Source organism: Acinonyx jubatus, chromosome B3 (genome assembly GCF_027475565.1).
Source record: "Acinonyx jubatus isolate Ajub_Pintada_27869175 chromosome B3, VMU_Ajub_asm_v1.0, whole genome shotgun sequence".
In the NCBI taxonomy this organism is placed as follows: domain Eukaryota; kingdom Metazoa; phylum Chordata; class Mammalia; order Carnivora; family Felidae; genus Acinonyx; species Acinonyx jubatus.
This window is the reverse complement of record NC_069386.1, coordinates 772,026-791,908: the sequence shown is the minus strand read 5'-3', so window position 1 is coordinate 791,908 and position 19,883 is coordinate 772,026. Positions and strand designations below refer to the sequence as shown.

The 19,883-nt window shown below is 57.9% G+C and overlaps 2 protein-coding genes across 4 annotated transcripts in view; one reads left to right on the top strand and one right to left on the bottom strand.

Moving 5' to 3' along the window:
* TBC1D2B (TBC1 domain family member 2B) overlaps window positions 1–19,883 on the bottom strand; it is a 334,347-nt gene that overhangs the window by 32,046 nt on the left and 282,418 nt on the right. The gene's annotated exons all lie outside the window — the stretch shown is intronic.
* Window positions 1–19,883, top strand: part of RASGRF1 (Ras protein specific guanine nucleotide releasing factor 1) — a 101,311-nt gene that overhangs the window by 5,170 nt on the left and 76,258 nt on the right. The window contains exon 2 of the mRNA XM_053223437.1: window positions 19,504–19,610. Within this exon, the coding sequence (XP_053079412.1) occupies window positions 19,504–19,610 (107 nt within the window). The remainder of the gene's footprint in view (window positions 1–19,503; window positions 19,611–19,883) is intronic.

Sequence of the window (19,883 nt, the reverse complement as noted above, 5' to 3'; positions counted from 1 at the left end):
GCCCTTCAGTGACCAAGTCCTGCCTCCGAGGTCTCAGCGTAGAAGCCACCTCCTTAGGCTTCTCTCACCACACACCGGGGCTTTTCTCCATCCACGCCATTGTCACGGTCTGCAAAGACCGTGTGTTTGGCTGGTGGTTTGTGAGTGGACACCACCCCCAGAACGCAGGTGCACGAAATCGGGGGAAACCCCCCCCCAGAACACAGGTGCAGAAGATCAGGGGACAACCCCCCCTCCCCCCAGAACACAGGTGCAGGAGATCGGGGCCAGCCAGGGCAGAGGCCGATGGGGCTGTCGTAGCTAGTAGTTGGGGGGCTTGCTGAATCCCGGGCAGCAGCCGGGTCTTTACAACAGAGACTGTTTTTACAGACACTGAGGTGCCCCTGGCAAGACCTGCGGTCCAGCTGGACAGGGTGGAACCTGACGTCCGACTGCCGACCTCAGCCTGGGGCAGACGCGGTGCCACCAGCAGAGAGAGACATGGGAGGGGAGCAGACCCGGGGTGGGGGGTGGTGGATGATGGCGAGTCCATCCCAGGAGGTCAAGGGTCAAATGTGAGGTGACCCCAGGTGTGGTGACTGCAGGTGCAGTGACCCCAAGTGTGGGGAGGCTACTCACAGAGACAGAGGCCGTCAGGCAAGCAGGGTAGGCGCTGACGGGCTGGACTGCCAGAAGGGGGCGCTCGGACCGACACGTGCCCGGCCTGGCCCGGCCACTGTCCCTGCCCCCTCCGCAAAGGCAGCCAGCACCGCGGACGCCGACTTGCCGGGGTGCCCACACCCACAGCTCGGTTCCTGACGCTTTCAAGAGAGTTCTGTCACTGCACCCTCGTGGAAGGAGGACCGGGGCCCGGAGCGTTTGCCAAGGCCCGAGAGCGGAGGTCGGGTTTGAGCCTCCTGCCCACCCGGTGACTGTGACGCGACACACAGGCCCCTCTCCTCGGCCCCTAACCTAGGGCTTCCCTGCCATCTGAGGATCCCTGGGGCTTCTGCAGGGACCCTTGGTGACCGCCATCAGGGCAGTGGAGTGGGGGCCACAGCCCTCATCAGAGGGAGCAGCCCCACTTTTAACCACTGTCCATAGTAGGGGCCCACGTGAAACGTCATCTTTACTAGTGGCTTCAGGAAGTTTCATCTTCACCCAAAGGCAGCACTCTGCGGCCTGAGCTCTCGCGTGGAGTGAACGTGGACTTGGCCGTGGGTGACCTTGTCACCGAGCGCTTCGCGACGCTAGACCAGTGAGCACAGGAGAGTGGGGAACACGGTTCGCGGAGCACCTCCGATCCGTGCCGGGCACCAGGGTGCGGTTTCACGTCCGGCCCCTGCTGAGTCCTCTCAGCAGCCACTGCTAACCCATTCTCGAGACGACAAAACTGAGCCTCAGAGACGTCAGGGACTCCCTCGGGATTACAGAGAGCGTGCGGCAGAGCCGGCAGGCGGACCCGGGCCCCTCGCCCGCCTGCCTCCGGGACCTGAGCCCTCCGCCACGCTCAGCACACAGGCCTGGGCCGGGGGCGGTGGTGGAGTTTACCATTCTCTGCCAAGAAAAAGAATCAGCAGCAAGTGAAAATATGTCACTGTCGCTCCGGTGACTTCTACGAAGCAGCTTCTGTTTCTGCTTGGGTGGGAGCCTCGCAGTTCGAATCCCATGAGCGTCAAGGCCAAGACAGGCATCCACATCCCACGGTCCAGTCTCCCTGGAACCCGTGGGAGCCCGGAGCCGGCGCCCATGTGCACACAGCCAAGAACAGGACTCAGCCCTCTGAAGTGTATGCGGGAGCACCGGGGACACGTGGACCCGGGAGGGGCCCAGACGCCTCCACGCGGGCACCTGTGGTGCAGTGGGCATGCCCACCCCCTCCCCAGAGAGGGGCACACGGCCCCTCAGATGCAGAGCCCGGTCATCAGCTCGCTCACTGAGGACGAGCCACCCCGCCCAGGAAGGGAGGCAGCATTAGGTGGTAGCCACGGGCTTCGAGCCACGCGGACCGGCGTTCCTGCAGGTTCTGCCCCCTCGTAGCTGGGGGGTGGTCACGCTCCCTGAGCCCCGGCCTGCCTGCTTGTGAGGTGGAGGCCGTGATGGAGCCTCCCTCGGCCCCCTGCTCCGAGGCTTCAACCAGTGGCTCTTTGAAAAGCGCTGGCACAGCCAGTGGGTTTCGTCAGTAAGCGGTGGCTGCTGCGGCTTCGGGTTCCGCCTGCGTGACCAGCCTCTCACTCAGCGGAGCAGCGACCCTGGGGCCTAGCGGCTCTGACGGGCTTGCAGCCAGTGACAGCAGGCCCTGAGCCCGGATATTAAGATGGGTGGTAATTCTTCACCCGGAGAACCTGGGCGCTTCTGGGAAGGTCTCGGCAAGTCTGTCCCCGGCGCGGGGACGGGGAGCGATGCCCGCAGGAGCCCGTTCCATCCCTGCTGGCCACCCCAGCCCCGTCCGTCTTGCCCCCTGCACATCTCACACCCACCCACTTGGCGTCTGCCTCCCCCAGCTCTGGTCCAGGCTGCCGTCCCCCCTCACCGGGACGTGGGGGTGGCCTCCGGGCCGTGCACTAGTCAGGACGGGCCGCGCTCAGCTGCCGTAACAACCACCATCTGCGTGAACGCGGGAACGTGTGTCTCTTGTCGGTGCCTCTCCCGCCCCGTGCGCCGGGCGCCGTGATCACTGGGGGCCCAGGCTGATGGAGATTCGCGCTGACACCTGCCTCCGCGGCCACCCCCCCGCCCCCAGGAGTGACCCGCTCTGGCCTCAGCTCAGTGGACGAGGCCAGTCACGTGGCTTCAGCCCAGTGGCAGCAGGCAAGTGCCGGCCTCCTGTGCCTGCGGGCGGAGCTCCGGCGTCCCCGCCGTCTGCCTCCAGCCGCTGTGTCCCGCAGGCCATCTGCCTGGGTGCAGCCAGAGCATCCGCGACACACAGTTCCCCCCCACACACATTCCCAGCAGCGGGGGGAAGGCCAGGCGCCTCACGGCGGGCGTCACGGCGGGAGGCGGAAGCCGGGCTCAGCCCGGTGGGTTCACACTTGCAGGGGCAGGTCTGGGCCAGGCCTCCCCTTTTCCTGATGCTCAGTGACCGTCATCCCTAGGCAGGCGCCAGGAGAAGCACTTTGGCCACCGGGTTTCCCCTGAAGTAACGAGGAAGAGAATTCTAGAAGCAGGAGTGGCGTTCTGTTCCGCAGAGTTGCTGGTGCCTCCTGGGAGCCAGGCCCGTGCTGCCCGGGGCCAGGAGGATGGGACAGAAGGAAGGGCCTGCCCTGGAGGGGCTCACCGTCCAGCGAGGACCCCCCCCCCCCCCCCGCCTCTGGTAGACCGCGGCAGCACAGGGGGCCAGTGCCGGTGCAGAGCAGAGCCCGGGTCTGTGGGAGCCCAGCCGGGGGGCAGCAGGGCAGCTTGGGCAGGAAGGGAGCTGTGGGACATCGCGTGGGGGCCGTAGGGGCCCGCGGAGGCCCGTGTGCCTGGCTACTGAGCCGGCCCTTCCCCCCAAGAAGTTTCCCACCGGCTTCCTGACAGAGGCCGACGCCACACTGGAGCCTGTTCCTGAATTCGGAAAATGTCCTGAGATCTGGTCGGTGGCAGGGCCAGGCTGGGACGGGTCTGCGGGGGGGTGGCGATGGACTGAAAGATGTTCGTGCCGGACCAGCCACGCAGCACCTCCGTGGCCCCGGCTCCTCGGGCAGGAGTAGCTTCAGACAGAGACCGCCTGGCAGTAGAGACTCGTGGAGGCTGACACGGGTCCCAGGCCTCGGGCTGAGCACCGCCTAGTTCAAGGCTGACTCTGAGGGGGGCCGGCCCTGTAGCCACTCATCCCCGTCCTGGCCAGGCCGGCAGTGAGCCGTGAGGTGTCGGCAGCAGCGGGCCTCAGTCCCGGCCGGGGAGGGCCGCAGGGACACACAGCCCAAGCCCCATGGGAGGCGGGAGCTGGATGGGACCTGAGACAGACACGTGGCCCCGGGGACCGGGCCGAGCCCGGCGTGGTAACCAGGCCCTGGGAGGATTCCAGCTGGAGAGCTCTGAGGCCCCTCGGAGCAGGGGCAGGATCCAGACCCCTCGAGAGCCGTATGGGACGGGGCGGGGCATCAGGAGCGGGACAGCTGGTCGGTCCAAGGAGTGAGGCAGGAGCACCACCGGCCCGGGGAGGCCAGTCCTGCCAGCGAGCAGGCCCGCTCGGGAAAGCTGTACTAGTGGAGTGCCTTGTGGCGGGCACGAGACCGGCGTGGCTGGGGGAGCGGCCAGCATGGGAGGAGCGAGTTCTTTGCTGCAGAAGCAGTGGGGGTGGGGGGGGAGCCGAGGACACTCCGGGATGACCTGGCCCGGGTGGGACAGGACCCCTCCCTGCAGGGGCCGGGGAACAGGGCGGCTTCCCTGGGAAGTCTGACCGTGAGAGGTATGGAAGGGACCTGAGGGGGAGCCTGGATGGACGGCCCTTATGCGGCAGGGGGGGATCTAGGCCAGGGCATGTCCACACACGCACACACATGTGCACGAGAACACTCGGGGCTCTCCGGCACAGCCCCCTCTGGACCGGGAAAAGCAGCATCCAGCAGAGAGGTCCGGCCGAGGCCCGGGGCCTAGCCCGGGGCCAGCTGGACCACAATCCCGAAGGAGGAGCGGGAAGGATGAGCCAGGACCTGTTGGGGGACAGGGCAGCAGAGTTGAGCAGGAACGGTGCCTCCGTCGCTCAGCTAGAAGCAGGGGGCAAGCAGTGGGTCTGGGCTCTGGCCAAGCAGGATGGAGACCAGGGCCAGGGGGAGCACAGGGGGCCGTTCAGTGGTCCACGTGGGCGGAGCTGAAGCCTTGAAGCAGGGCGTGGCACGGGATGGGGGAAGGCGCAGCGTCTGGAGATTCCAGAGTGAGACCCTTGCTGGCCAGCTGAGTATCAGGAATGAGAAGAGATGGGAAGTGGAGTGTTGCATGGGCCGCTAGCCATTGCCTGCTCCCCGTGACCCTTGACCTTGGCACAGCTGCGACCCCTGGGTTCGTGACCCCCAAGCCTCTCGAGTACGCACTCGCGCAGGGGGGGCTTGGGGTCAGGGTGGGCATTTTTTATTTTGAAACAACCGTTGTGGGCTCTAAGGGCTCTGGAGGCCAGCGGTCTGAAGTTGGGGCTGTGCTCCCTCTGACGTCCCAGGGAAGAACTTCCCTGACCTCCTCCAGCTTCTGATGGCTTCTGGCAACCCCCGGTGCTCCTTGACCCACAGACGCAGCTCTCTGACCTCTGCCCGTCTCTTCACTTGGCTTTCTCCCTGTGTGTCTTTGCCCAGCTGTCAGCGCAGAGCCCTGCGCGGGGCTCGAACTCAAACCGTGAGACCATGACCTGAGCCGAAGTCAGACACTTAACCGACTGAGCCACCCAGGTGCCCCAAGACCTTATTTTCAAATAAGGTCACAGTCACAGATTCCAGGGGGTTTTGGAGGCTGCTATTGCACAGCTCGCGAACGCACACGCGTGTGTGTTTCCTGGGAACTTGCCACCAGTAGTTTGATTAGACCCCCCACTTAGACTTGCAAAGGATTTGATTGGTTCAAAACCCATTATGAAGCACTTTTATGAACCACGGACTCTCACATTATCTCTGTGAGGTGGGCGATAACCTTCCCCGTTTTGTGAAAGAGAAAACGATCTGATAGATCTTCAGAATCTGAAAACCAAAGGGTTCCATGGTGGCGTAAGTTGCAGGAAATATCCTTCGTCGCAGGACTGCACGGGGCCTTTACGATGTGAGTAGGCCTCCGGGAGTCCCCGAGAACCAAGGACTTCTGTCGTGATAGGCCAGTGCCCCACCCCTTACGGCCAGCCCCGCCGCCCAAGCCTGGGGAGCACAGTGTCACCTGCCTTGTGGCTTTGCTGTTAATTAATAAGCCTGGCTTCTGTGCCACGGTGACAGATGTGTGACAGATGTGTTCAGTCACCCATTCGGCAAATGGAGGCTGCTCCGTGCCAAGGCCAAGGCACAATGCCGAGCTCCAGGGGCATGTCTTGGTCAGGAATCGTTTAGCGGAAACGGGAGCTTATTCAGATCAGCTTAAGCAAAGGGAAGGACTTTGTTGGAAGAGCCGCGGTGGTGACGCATGGAGCCTCGGAGAAAACCTGTGTGCGGCCTCCGTGGCCTGGACCGGGAACACGCCTCTGACCAGCCCCCTCGCTACCCAGTCCCCGTCCCCGCTGCTCTCTGAGACACTTGTTTCCTTCTGTGCCTTCTCTCTGGTTCTTGGCGGTCACCATGCACAGCTCCTCAGCTGCCTCTCCATGTCACCGTTGCAAACACCTGACACCCTGGGTGTGACCGCTGGGGCACCTGCCCCCGGCCGCCCCAGGGCTGCGCTCCCGGTGGGCGAGGGGCGGGCAGCGGGGGAAGTGCTTCTGTCCGGGCATTGCCCCCTCGGGGTTCCCAGCATTGGGTGGACATCGAGACTAGCCGCCCCAAGCCCATCCCCCTGCCCAGACCCTCTGCCCCTGGTCCTGCTTTAACAGGTCTCAGGAGGGGCCTGAGTGTGCGTGGCCCAGAATGAGCCTCTCTGCTCTCCCGGAAAGACCACTTCAAAGCCATCACAGGGGCGCCCGGGGGGCTCAGTTGGTTAAGCGGCCAACTTGATTTCAGCTCAAGTCATGATCTCTTGGTTCGTGAGTTTGAGTCCGGGTCGGGCTCCACGCTGATGGTGCAGAGTCTGCTTGGGATTCCCTCTCTCTCTCTCTTTCTCTGCTCCTTCCCCTCTCTCTCTCTCAAAAATAAACAAACTTAACAAAAAAAGACAAGCCCTCACAGTGCAAGCTGATAATGGCTTTGCGGAGGGAGAAGAGGGATTGTGGGAGCGCCTGGCAGTGCAGAATGAGAGGAAAGAGACGAGCTAAGCTCTGGGTCCAAAGAGCAGCAGGCCTTCTGAAGGCCTTTCACGTTTGTCATCGATAGCCGTGAGGTGACCAGTGTGCGGGCCACCGTGGGAACCGAACACACATGGGTTGGATTCGTGCATGAAGAATCCCCCAGGCAGAGAGTGAACGCGGGAAAACTTTGTTTCCCATGATGGATACCACCTGTGTGCCCCTGTGGCGCCTGTGTCCCCGTGAGAGAGAAGAGGCTGCCCGGTGTCCCCCGGCTATGAGCACCGCCAGACGCGCCCGGCCCTGCCATCTGGGGGGGGGGGGTGACCCTCCGTCCTGCTTGGCCCAGGACTCCCGTGGTCAGCACTGGAGGACTGTCCTTCGGGAGCCCCTTGGTCGGGGGCAGCGTGGGGCAGTGGTCACCCTGCCCGCCAGCTGGGCGTCCTGCTGGGTGTCCTGGATGGCGGAGAAAGCAAGAGGCGGGGGCCCTGCCAGCCACCCCACCCCCAGCTGCCGGGAGCTCCTGTCTGCTCAGCCGCCCTGGATGGTAGAAGCTTGTGACCCGGGCCTGAGGGCCCCAGGAACACCATGCCTGGGCAGGACGTGCCTGCCACCAGCAGGCAGTGGGAGCCGTTGGGTGGGCAAAGCCCCTGGACGTGCTAAGGCCCCTGAAAGAATCCTGGAGCTGTTGTAACGGTCTGGCTTTGAGGCTCAGAGTGTTTCTGGATCCATCGCAACCTTCAAGTCAAGGTGCCCACCTCTTCAGGTCTAGGGACGCTCTGGTCTGTCCTGGATGTGGAGGCCCCCGCGTGGACTTCTGGGCCCTTCCCTGCAGCCCTGGACGCTCCCGGGGTCGCTCATCGAGCCTGCTTCCATAACAAGGTCAAGTGTGGTCCAGTGGCAGGTTCGCCTCCATGGCACCTGTGGCTCTGTTCCGGCAGCTCCCGTGAGACCTGTTAAGATTCTGTACAGAATCCTCCTCCCAGAGGAGGCCCCAGCTTTGTGTCTGAGTTTATCCCATATCCTCGATGACGTGTAATGTGTGAGTACTGACCCCTCCCCACACGGCGTCCCTGGGAAGCCACACATGTGGCCCTGCATCGCACCGGAAAGCTTTGGGGTGTCCCCACCGCTGATTCCAGAACGATGCTGCTGTTCTGTAGAGGGATCCGTCCCACGTGGTCACGTTGTCATGGTAGGTGTGATGAGGGTCCTGCCCTGTGGTCATGTTGAGGCCCACGTATTATTCTGGTTGAGTTCAGACTTTGAGAAGCCCCAGAGTGGTCCTGCTTGGTCGGGCACCATTCTGAGTGTGCCTGACATGTGGTCCTGGTCACGTCCCAGTATGTGTGCCGTCCACCCTGCAACTCTGTGGGGCCCACCTCTGGCCTCCGCTCGGCCTTGTCTCTCTGGGAAGGCCCAGGGGTGGTTCAAGCTGTCAGGGCCGACCTGAGGTCTGTCTGAGCTTGGATCCGACACCATCTGAGGCTGTGGGACCATCTTAAGAGCTCCGGTGGTCCCCAGGGTCACTGTTCCTCCCTAGAAAAGGCTGATGTTGGCAGTGTTTATCCAGAACCCCAGAAACACCCAGCTCCCTTCTAGACTGCCAGCCACGTGAGGTCCTCAGGTAGCTGGGGATAGGACATCCTGGTCCTGGAAGACTCCGGTGAGCTGGGCTGGTCCCACTGACGCCGTGGATCCTGGGACCTGAGCCAGAGCAGGTCGGCGAACCCTCCTCCCTCGCGCAGCCTGTGCCCTAACCGCAGACCATACTGCTCCGGGATCCAGAAAGCCTGTCCCAAACCCACCCGAATGAGCCAGAAAGGAGCTGAGGGAGCGGAGAGTGAGGCAGAGGCAGAGCACATGTGTCCAGACTTCTGCACCAGGAGGAGAGAAACGGGGAGCCCCTGATCTGACTGCAGCCTGTCATCAGCCTGAGAGGGAGGAACTGACCAAGAGGGGAGCTGTGCGGGGTGCTCCTTCCTGCAGCCCCGGCCAGCCGACCTCACCTTCCCTGCGGAAGGAGGCCGAGAGGTGTGGGAGAGGGACCCGGGGAGGGTGGAGACCCAAGGGGCAGGGACCGACCCAGCGAGAAAGGGGCAGAGAGGTGCACGGATAGGACAATAGATAGAGGCGGAGAAATGGAGAGAAGATCACAGAACAGCAGGGAGGTGATGGCTTCCCAGCCCCGCGAGCGACGAGGCGGGCTCCTCCTGGAACATGCCGGCGGGACGCAGCCCGGCTCCCTGTCCAGGCTGCTGCGGTGGAACCGGGATGGGCCCCCAGACCACCCACCCCCACCCCCGGCACCTCTGGTGACCACCAGTCCATTCTCTACTTTTCTGGGAGTTTGGTTTGGCTTGGTTGGTTTTTTAGGTTCCACTCTTCTTTATCCGTTCATCCTTTGACGGACACCGACGTGGCTTCCGTGTCTTGCCCACCGTACATGACGTTGCCGTGAATGTGGGGGTGCGGGTGGGTTTTGGAATCAGCGACTTTGTCTCCTTCCGATAACTACTCGGAAGTGCAGTTGCCGGATGGTAGGGTCGTTGTTTTTCCAACCCGAGGACCCTCCACACCGTTCTCCGCGGCGGCTGCACCGGTCTGCGTTCCCACCCACAGTGCACGAGCGCTCCCTTTCTGCGCGTCCTCGCCAACACCTGTTGTTCCCTGTGTTGTTGATGTTCGCCATTCTGACAGGTGTGAGGTGGTATCCCCTTGTGGTTTTGGTTTGCGTTTCCCTGCTGACGAGTGACATGGAGCGTCTCTTCGTGGATCTGTTGGCCATGTGTGTCTTCTTTGGAGAAATGTCTATTCGGGTCCTCTGCCCATTTTTTAACCGGAATGTTGCGTTGTTTGTTATTGAGTTATATGAACTCTTTCCATACGTTTTATATCAGCTCTGTATCAGATATATGATTTGCAAATATCTGCTCCCATTCCGTAGGCTGCCTTTTTGTTTTGTTGGCGGTTTCCTTTGCCGTGCAGAAGCTTTTTTGTTTTGTTTTGTTTTGTTTTGTTTTTGAGAAACAGAGAGAAAGACAATGAGCAGGGGAGGGGCAGAGAGAGGGAGAGAGGGAATCTTAAGTAGGGTCTGTGCTGTCGCACAGAGCCTGACACAGGGGACTCGATCCCACAAATGACAAGATCGTGACCTGAACCGAAATCAAGAGTCTGACGCCTAACGGACGGAGCCCCAGGCGCCCCTGTGCAGAAGCTTTTTATTGTGATGAAGTTCCGTTCGTTTATTTATTTTTGCCTTTATTCCCGTTGCCTTTGGAGTCAGATCCAAAAACACACCGTCGAGAGTGAAGTCAAGAGCTTCATGACTACATTTTCGTCTAGGATTTTTATGGTTTCTGGTCTCACATGTAGATCTTTAATCCATTTTGAGTTTATTTTTGTGTGTGGTGTAAGAAAGTGGTCCAGTGTCATTCTTTTGCACGTGGCCGTCCGGTTCTCCCAGCACCGTTTGGTGAAGAGGCTTTTTCTCATTGCACATTCTTGCCTCCTTTGTGGTAGATCAGTTGACCACGTAAGCACGGGTTTCCTTCTGCTCCCTTCTGTTCCATTGATCCGCGTGTCCACCTTCATGCCGATAGCGTAGTGTTGGGAACACCACAGCTTTCTAATACAGTTTGGAATCAGCCAGCGTGATGCTCCCAGCTTCCTTTTTCTCAAGACCGCTTCAGCTACTTGTGATCTTTCGTGGTTCCACACGAATTTAAGGATTGGTTGTTCCATTTCTGCGAAAAATGGCATCGCAGTTTTGAGAGGAATTGCATTGAATCTATAGATTGCTTTGGGTATGTGGACATTTTAACAGTATTAAGTCTCCCATCCGAGAGCGCGGAACGTCTTTCCATTTCCTTGTGTCGTCCTCAGTTTTTTTCTTCAGCGTTTTATACTTTCCAGAATATGGGTCTTCGCCTCTTTGGTCAGGTTTATTCCTGGGTATTTTATTATTTTTGGTGCAACTGTAAATGGGGTTGTTTTCTTAATTTCTCTTTCTGCTGTTTTAATATCACTGTGCAGAAATGCAACAGATTTCTGTACGTTGATTTTGTATCCTATGACTCTGCTGAGTTCATTTATCAGTTCTAGTAATTTTTTGGTGAAGTCTTTAGTGTTTTCTATATATAGTATTATGTTATCTGCAAATAGCGAACGTTTTATATTTTTCTGTATCAACTCGTATGCCTTTTACTTCTTTTCCTTGTGTGGTTGCTGAGGCTGAGACTTCCAACATCGTGTAGACTAAAAGTGGTGAGTGGACATCTGTCTCATTCCTGACCCTCGGGGAAAGCTGTTTTTCACCACTGAGGATGATGTTAGCTGCGGGTTTTCCACATGTGCCTTGTGTCATGTGGAGATATATTCCCTCTAACCCTGCTTTGTTAAGAGTTTTTATCATAGATGGATATTGAATTTCTTCAAGTGTTTTTTCTACATCTATTGAGATGATCATGTAATTTCTATTCCTCATTTTGCTAACATGGTCTCTCACACTGATTGACTTGTGGATGTCAAACCATCCTTGCAACCCTAGAATGAATTGCACTTAGTCGCAGTACATGATCCTTTCAATGTGTTGTTCACTCAGCTTGCTAATGTTTTGTTGCGGTTTTTTGTATGTATGCTCATCAAGGATATTGCCTGTGACTTTCTTTTTTCGATGGCGTCCTTGTCAGCTTTTGCCATCAGGGCAATAATGCTGGCTTGCGAAAATGAGTTTGGAAGCATTCACGCCTCTTCAATTCTTTGGTAAGACTTTGAGAAGGATAGGTGTTAAATCCTCTTTGAATGTTTGGTGGAATGCACCAGTGGAGCCTTCTGGTCCCAACTTTTGCCTGTTGGGGGGTTTTGATTCCTGATTCAATCTCCTTCCTGTAACTGACCCATTCAGATTTTCTGTTTCTTCATGATTCAGTCTTAGAAGACTATGTTTTTCGTAATTTACACAATTTTCTAAGTTGTTGATTTGTTGGTGTATAATTGTTCATAGTAGTCTTTTATGATCCCTCGTATTTCTTTGGTATCAGTTGTAACTTCCCTCTTTTGAAAGTTCCTGATTTTATTTGAGTCCTCTCTCCTTTGTACTTACTGAGTCTAGTTAAACGTTGATCAGTCTTATTTGTCTTTTCAAAGAACCAACTCTTCTTTTCATGGATCTTTGCTATTGTTTTTTTAGTCTCAATTTCGTTTATTTCTGCTCTGATCTTTATTTCCTTCCTCCTACAACTGCTGGGTTTTGTTACTCTTTTTCTAGTTCCTTTACGTGTAAAGTTAGATTGTTTACTTGAGCTTTTTCTTATTTCTTGCATTGCTACGAACTTCCCTCCCGAAACTGCTTTTGCTGGATCCTGTAGATTCTGTTACGTTGCATTTTCGCTTCTATTCACCTCAAGGTTTTGTTTTTTTTTTTTTTAATTTCTTCACTGAAACATTTGTCATTCAGCATTGTGTTTAATCTTCACACGTTTGTGTTTTTTTTCCCGTTTTCTTTCTGCAAGCGATTTCCAGTTTCGTACCATTGTGGTCTGAGAAGATGCTTGACGTGATTTCAGTCTTAAATTCATTGACACTTGTTTTGTGGCCTAACATATGGTCTCTCCTGGAGAACGTTCTATGTGCACTTGACCAGAATGTGTGTTCTGCTGTTTGGGGGACGGAATGTTCTGTGTAGAGCTATCAGAACCATTTGGTCTAATGTGTCCTTTAAGGCCACTGTTTCCTTGTTGATTTTCTGTCTGGATGATGTATCCATTGATGCAAGTGGGGTGTTCATGTCCCCTACTGTTAACTGCATTGCTGTGCATTTCTCTTTTTAAGTCTCTAGTATTTGCTTCATGTGTTTATGAAGCGTATGTTGCATACATAAATATTTAAAATGTTGTCTCTTCTGCTGGATTGACCCGTTTATCATCAGTAATGCCCATCTGTGTCTGTAATTATGGGCTTTGTTTCCAAGTTTCTTCTATCTTAGGTGAGTGTAGCTACCGCAGCTTTCTTTTGGTTTCCATTTGCGTGAAGCATCTCTTTCCATCCCTTCGTTTCCAGTCTGTGTGTCCTTACATCTGTCTGTCCTTACATGTTATAGAGAGCACATAGGTGGGTCTTTTTTTTTTTAATTGATTCAGCCACTCTGTGTCCTCTGATTGGAGAATTTAGTCCATTTTTGTTTGTGGTACTTACAGATAGGTATGTACTTGTTGCCATTTTGTTCATTATTTTCTGCACATCTCATATTTCCTCTCTGTTCCTTCTTCTCTTCTTGCTCCCTTCCCTTGTGGTCTGATGCCTTTCTATAGTGTTACGTTATGTGGTTACCATGTGACCTACGTACATCAGCCTACAGACACACCTTGGAGATACTGCGTGTGTGGTTCCGGACCGTGGCGATAAAGTGAATGTTGCGATAAAGCGAGTCAAATGCATTTTTTGGTTTTCCAGGGCATGGTAAGGTTACGTCCACGCCGTCCTGTAGTTTATTATTTCTTGGACATGTGCGATAGCACGATGTCTGAGAAAACAATGTACTTACATAAATTTTAAAGTATTTCTAACCAATGTTAACTCTCTCCTGAGCTTTCAGTGAGTCATAATCGCAGATCCCCGTAATAAAATTAATAGTGGTGAAAGAACTTGAAATACCGCAAGAATGACTAACAGGTGACACAGAGACCCAAGGTGAGCAAATGCCGTTGGGAGAATGGCACCACCGATGGACCTGTCTGATGTGGGCTTGTCGCAGACCTGTAGTATGCAAAAGTGCAAAATGCAGTAAGCAGAGCACAGTGAAATGAGGTGTGCCCGTGTGTGTGTGTGTGTGTGTGTGTGCACCCCAGTCTAGTTTAAGTAGCTAGCAATTTAAGTTTGAACACATCCTAAAACTTAACATTTTTACACCCTCTCCCCCACGTGTTAGGCTTTTCATGTCACGTTTCACATCTTTTTTATTTTTACCCCTTCCCTCGTTGTTGTGGTTGTAGTTATTTTTACTGCTTTTGCCTTTAACCTTCATTCCAGCTTTGTAAGGGACTGAGCCGCTGTCTTTACTACGCGTCTACCTTTACCGTGAGATTTGTGCTCCCACGTGTGCTCTCATTCCCCGCTAGCGCCCTTGCTTTTCAGCCCAAAGAAGTCCCACGAGTGCCTCTTGCTCGGCCAGTTCCGTGGCGGTGAGCCCCCGTGGCTTCTGCCAGTGTGGAGAACGTTCTCTTCCCTCAGTTCTGAATGACGACCTTGCCGGCTGGCGTGTCCTTGGCGGAAGGTTTTTCCCTCGACACGTCGACTATACCCCGCCACTCCCGCTGGCCTGCGAAGTTTCTGCTGAAAAATCTGTTCATAGTCTTGTGAGGTTTCCCTTGTACGTAAGAAGCTGATTTTTCTTGCTGCTTTGAGGACCCTCTTTCTCTTTAACTTCTGATGTTTCCGTCATAGTGTGTCCCAGTATGGGGCTCCTTTGGGCACCTTCCTTGGGACTCTCTGGGCTTCCCGGACCCGGATGTGTGTTTCCTCCCCCAGGTCAGGGTCATTCACAGGGTCTTCAAATGACTTTTCTGTCCCTTTCTCTCTTCTTCCGGGCGCCTTACTACCCAAACACTGTCCCCCGCGTGTTATCCCCTGGGTCCCTGAGCAGTCTTCCTGCTGCTCTTTTCCAGTGTGTGCCTGGCTTCCAGATGACCGGTCCTGTCTTCTGCTTCGTCCGCCGTGTTGTTGAACCCCTCGTGTGTTGTCCAGAGTTACTGTATCCTTCCCTCCGTGACTCCTGTTTGGTGCCTTCTTGTGTTTTCTCTCTGTCGAGGCTCTCGCTGTGTCCCTCTGCTCTTCCCCAAGATCAGTGAGCCTCTCCGGGACTGTTACTCTGAGCCCTCTATCAGGTAAATTAGCTGTCTTAGTCTCACGAAGGTTTTTTTACTGGAGTTTCATCTTGTTCTTTCTTTGGGAACATATTCCCCTGTGTCCTCATTTTGCCTGGCTCTCCGGGTTGGTTTCCGTGTATTAGGCAAAAGTGCTCTCTCCTCATCCTGAAGGGGTGGTCACGGGAAGCCCGGGGTGGGTGTCAGTCTGCTGTCTGCACGGTGCCCCGGGGAGGTGGCCTGCCAGGAACGTCTCTCCGATTGTTTCAGTCCTGTGGGGCCCAGAGCTGCAAGCCCCCCGGCCACCAGAGCCACACGTCCAGGGGACACCCCCGTGGAGACTAGGCACAGATCTGTGGTGGGGGCGTGGGGGCAGAACACGTCGGGGCAGAACACATCAAGCCTACCTGCTGGGTTCAGTGGAGTGGGGGCCACGGTCTCCCCTCCCTTCAGAAACCCCCGGGCATTCCTAACTTCGGCTGTTCTCACCCCATCACCGAGATCTCTTCTCCCAACCTCGCTGCTACCGTGAGGTCTGCTTCCCCTGGAGAAGCGGCCCCGTCCCTCCATGCTTGCAGGGGAGGTGGAGAAGAGTGGGAAGTAGGCGGGCACAGGGACAGTCGTACCACCCACAGTGCCCATCCCGGGGTCTTGCCTTCCCCACCAGGGCCCGGACCCCTGAGAAATGCAGCCACACCAGGCAGAATGGCTGGCACAGAGCAGGTGCTCAGGGGGCATATTGGCAGCATTATCGGGAATAGTTTTTTAAATTTTTTTGATGTTTATTTTTGAGAGGAGAGAGAGAGAGAGGGAGAGAGACAGAGCATGAGCAGGGGAGGGGCAGAGAGAGGGAGACACAGAATCTGAAACAAGCTCCAGGCTCAGAGCTCCAGGCTCTGATGCTGGGCTCAAACTCACGGACTGTGAGATCATGACCTGGGCCGAAGTCGGATGGATGGTCACCCAACTGAACCACCCGGGCGCCCCTATCATGAATATTAATAAGAGTAAGGGGACGAGGATCACAGACCGCAGGGTGCCTTGTGGAGACATCATCAGAGCCCTGGAGCGGATGTCGCTTTCAGGTGTCTGTTCATCCTTTCCTTCCTCAGCCATTCGTCAGCACTTACTCGGTACCAGACTCTGTGTGGGGCTCTGGAGTACCCAGAGGAAGGTAGCCAATCCCGGCCCCGGCCTTGAGCAGTGCACGGCCGTGAGTCAGTCAGGTGTGAGACCCCCTGGAAGGAGGGGCCTCAGGGGGACGTGATCCTCAGTGACAGAAGGACGGGGGCCTAGCAGACACCCCCACCCCGGCCAGACTGAGATCCAGACAAGTACCTGGAGCTCTGTGTGTGTCCTGGCAGACACGGGGCCACACCTAGGGCCCCAGGCCACACACCTGAGCGGGACAGAAGGGCGCCAGGCCAGAGCCTCCCCAGGGCCTCCCACGGGCTGTACGGGGAGACCGGGAGCCGGCCCAGGCCCGTCCTGAGCTCCAGGAAAAATGCAGAACACTCACCTCCAGCCCGGCTGTGCCCTCCTCCCCCCCACCCAGCAGATGGGCAGGCACACATCCATGAGGACAGAGACATAGATGGTGCAGGTGTACAGGGAGATCACGGAACTCAGAGACACAGACGGCCCAGCTCGTCCACCCAGCACCCCGCCCCCCATCACGGATGAGAGCCCGAGCAGGACAGAGGAAGGGGCCCAGCGGCCCCGAGCCGCACGGTGGGTCAGACTCCACGTCCGGTGCCCGTTCTCTCCCAGGAGGCCACTTGTCCCTTAACTTGGGGCGTGCCCCTCCCAGTCCTGGAGAGAACGCCGGATGACGGGGGAGCCCTGGACTGCGGGAGCCACATCACACCTCCCACCGCAGCCCCTCCGAGAGAGGGCGGTCACCGTGTCGCAGGCGCCTGCACACCCACGGGCCACCCTGGCCGCACCGGCCTGGGACCGGCCGCCTTCCCGGCACCACACGGCCGGCGGTTTACTGGGTCTGTCTGCGCGCGGCCCAGGCCCTCGTCCAGATTCCTTTCTTACTAGCATCTTCCCGGAACCTGGAGCTCACCAGCGTGGGGGCTTCGTTCTTTCCCAGCGGATTTTACTGCCTCTGTCCGCTTTGTGTCTCTGTCCCTGCCTCCCTTCTCCGTCTCCCCCCATCACTGTCTCCACTCTGTCCCCATCCTTGTCTGTGTCCCCCGCCCCCCAGGCCCCACGTGGAGCACAGTCTGGTTCCTGAGCCGCCCAGAGTCAGGACTGGTGATGACTCAGGTGGCTGGCAGCAAGTTTACCGTCCCCTGGTGAGCACTGGCTGCTGGTCACCGGGGCCAAGTGGCCGCGTAAGCCAATGTCAGGGGGAAGGCTGGCGGGCACACGGGACCGCACTGCTCTCCCGTCCCCTGGGCCACTTACTCTGCAGCCGGGGGCCGCAGAAGCATCGCCGGCCGAGAGCAGCCGTGTCCCGGAGGGGGCCTCGGGCAAGCCCCCGCTCCCTGTGACATGGGGGCGGTGTGCTTTACCTCGGGGTCTGTGGTCCAGGGAGGCCCTGCTCTCCGCTGGCTCTCCCTCCTCCAGCTGAGGCTCCCAGGCTGCCCACGCAGCAGGCCCTTCGGCCTCTGCCCTGAAAGCACCCCGGGCCTGCTTGTTAGGAGACACGGTGAAGATTCTGGGCTGTGCCCGCCCCCGGGGCCCCCACGCCCAGCCCTCCACCAGCCGCTGCTCGGTCACTCAGGGTCTAGACAGGGTCTCCAAAGACAAGACGCACAGGACCCGTGTTAGGAGACTGGCCACGGCCACACGGCTTCACCCAGAGCAGGGGTGACAGAGGCGAGGCCTCACACAGGCGGAGTACATGAGGGGTACGCTAGCCCCTCGCTGTGGAGGTGACGGGACGGCGTGGGGAGGAAGTCTCTGGGGACAGACCCTTCGCCGAGGGGCAGAGAGTTGAGCATCCGCATGGCTCCAGAGGCGTCTGTGGTGGCCTGGGTTCAGGCCCGGGAGCTTCCTCGCGGCTAATTCCCTGCTGATGGGGGTGGCGGGAGTCACGGTACCCAGGCTGGCAAGCGGCCAAGTGTTCTCTAAGCTGGGCCGATCGGGAAGAGGCCTCTGTTAAGGGAGAGGGGCCTCAGCCAAACCCCTCACTGCCCGCAGCTCTGGGGGCCCGGTTCCCGGGGCTTTGCCAACCCGGCCCCTCCCCGGCAGGTCCACAACCCCCGCCCCCCCCCACCCAGCGGCTTGGCAGGGAAGGAGACCACTCTTGCCCTGGGAACAGGGCCTGGTCCCATCAGTGGGCCCATCCAGCTCCAGGACATCCCCCCTGGGGACCCAAGGAGACCCACCCTGTCTGTCCCCTGTTTCTGAGTTAGGACCCGAGTCTCACCCGCCTATAAGCTCCGTAGCTTTTCCGTCTCTACACCCAGCGCCAGGCCGCAGCTTATGTGTCCTCCTGGCTTCTCTGCTTTCCAGCTGTGTGGCCTTGAGCAAGTGGCTTGAGTTCTCTGTGCCTCAGGTTCACCCCCCTTGGTGAGTGTGGGACTCCGTGAGATCGTGGGGGACAACCTGGGGGTGCTCACTGTCTCTCGAGAACCACCCGCGGCTGCCTTCCTTCTTCACCTGCTTCTCCCTGGGGGCAGGTGGGGGGTGTGCCCACCCTTCCGAATTCAGTTATTCGAGGCTGCAGCTGACAGTTCCTTCCACAGCCCCAGTTGTCTGTTTCCTAGGAAACAAGTGAGAGACACGGAGTGTGCAACAACACGCACACACACACACGCACGCGCACAGGCACGCACGCACAGGCACACCCTGGCTGCCACCCAGACTGACCCTTAACAGAAATACAGGAAATGTCAGCAGAGGCTAAAAATAGTTTACGCACCGCACCTCGGTTGCGTGTCCCTCCCCCCCACCCCGACCCCCCAAACCTGCCCCTTATCCTGCCCCTCCCCCTCTGTGGCCCCCCCACCTCTAGTCGCTCCAGCCAAAGACCTGAGTGTCATCCTGGCAACGTCCTCCCAGCCCGTCCCCCTGCTGGGCACCGCCACCCGGAACCCTGCCGCCTGCCCCCCTTGCCTCCGGCATCCCTGTTCCTGCCACCCCTCCCGCCCCAGCACACCAGGCGCAGACGTCTGTGCCGCCCCCGCACTCCGCGTCTAGTGACTGTCACTCCTGGACCAGAGCCCCAGCGCTGGGCAGTCCTCCTGCTGTCTCTGGACTGATCAGGGGGTGGCTTTCTCTGCCCCGACAGCCCCTTGTCATCTCCATACAGCAGTGAGTGTGGCTGTGACAGTTGTGCTCGCGAGGGTCCCGGGCATTATTCTGGGGGTTCACGCACTTTAGCTTGTCCAACAACATAACAGACATGCTCCGCTGTTGGTTCCTCCGCTTCCCAGGAGCCCAGGGACGGGCCGCGAGCTTGACCCGCCTCCAAGTCCCCTACACCCGACAGAGGTGCTTCCTGGGGCCGCTCCTGTCTGTCCACCGCTGTAACCCCAGCACCAGAAGAGTGCTCGGTACACTTCCGTGCAGTGAACCGAGGCACGCTGCACCCAGCGGGCACCCACTTCCCAGGGGATGCTCTCGTGGGTTTCCTCTGCCGTCCTCCCAGCATACCTGGCGGTTGAAAAGTGGCTTTTCTGCAGTTTGTTGGCAAACGGGACTTTGGGGGCCCCGCTTGCTTCTCACAATATCCAGAGCATGGGCTCTGTTAACATCATGAGTCTGGGCCCGGCTGATGTGGCAGCAGGCACTTTGCGAAACAGCTAGACTGATAGCAGCAGACGCGGCTGCTTGTGTGGACACCTGGTAATCAGAGATATGTTCTTCTCGGTGCAGCATTATTTCACGGTCAACTTCAGCCACGAGAACCAGAAAGCCCTGGAGCTGAGGACAGAGGACGCCAAGGATTGTGACGAGTGGGTGGCAGCCATCGCTCATGCCAGGTATGGCTCACCCACCCCACGGTCCTGGCAGGAGAGGCTGAGCCCAGGGACCCCGTCCAGAGCAAACCCAGGCCCTGGAGTGGGAGGGCGCGGAAAGGAGGGGAGCGGAGAAGGAGCCGTAAGGGAAGGCCTCTTGGGAGGGGGCGCCCCTCAGAGCCCTGAAGCTCCGGGTCTGTAGCTCCCTCGGGTGCCCCAGGAGCCAGATGGGGACAAAAGCAAAGGGCTCTAGTATATGCTGCAGAGAAAGTGGGCTCCACGCTGGATTGAATCTTT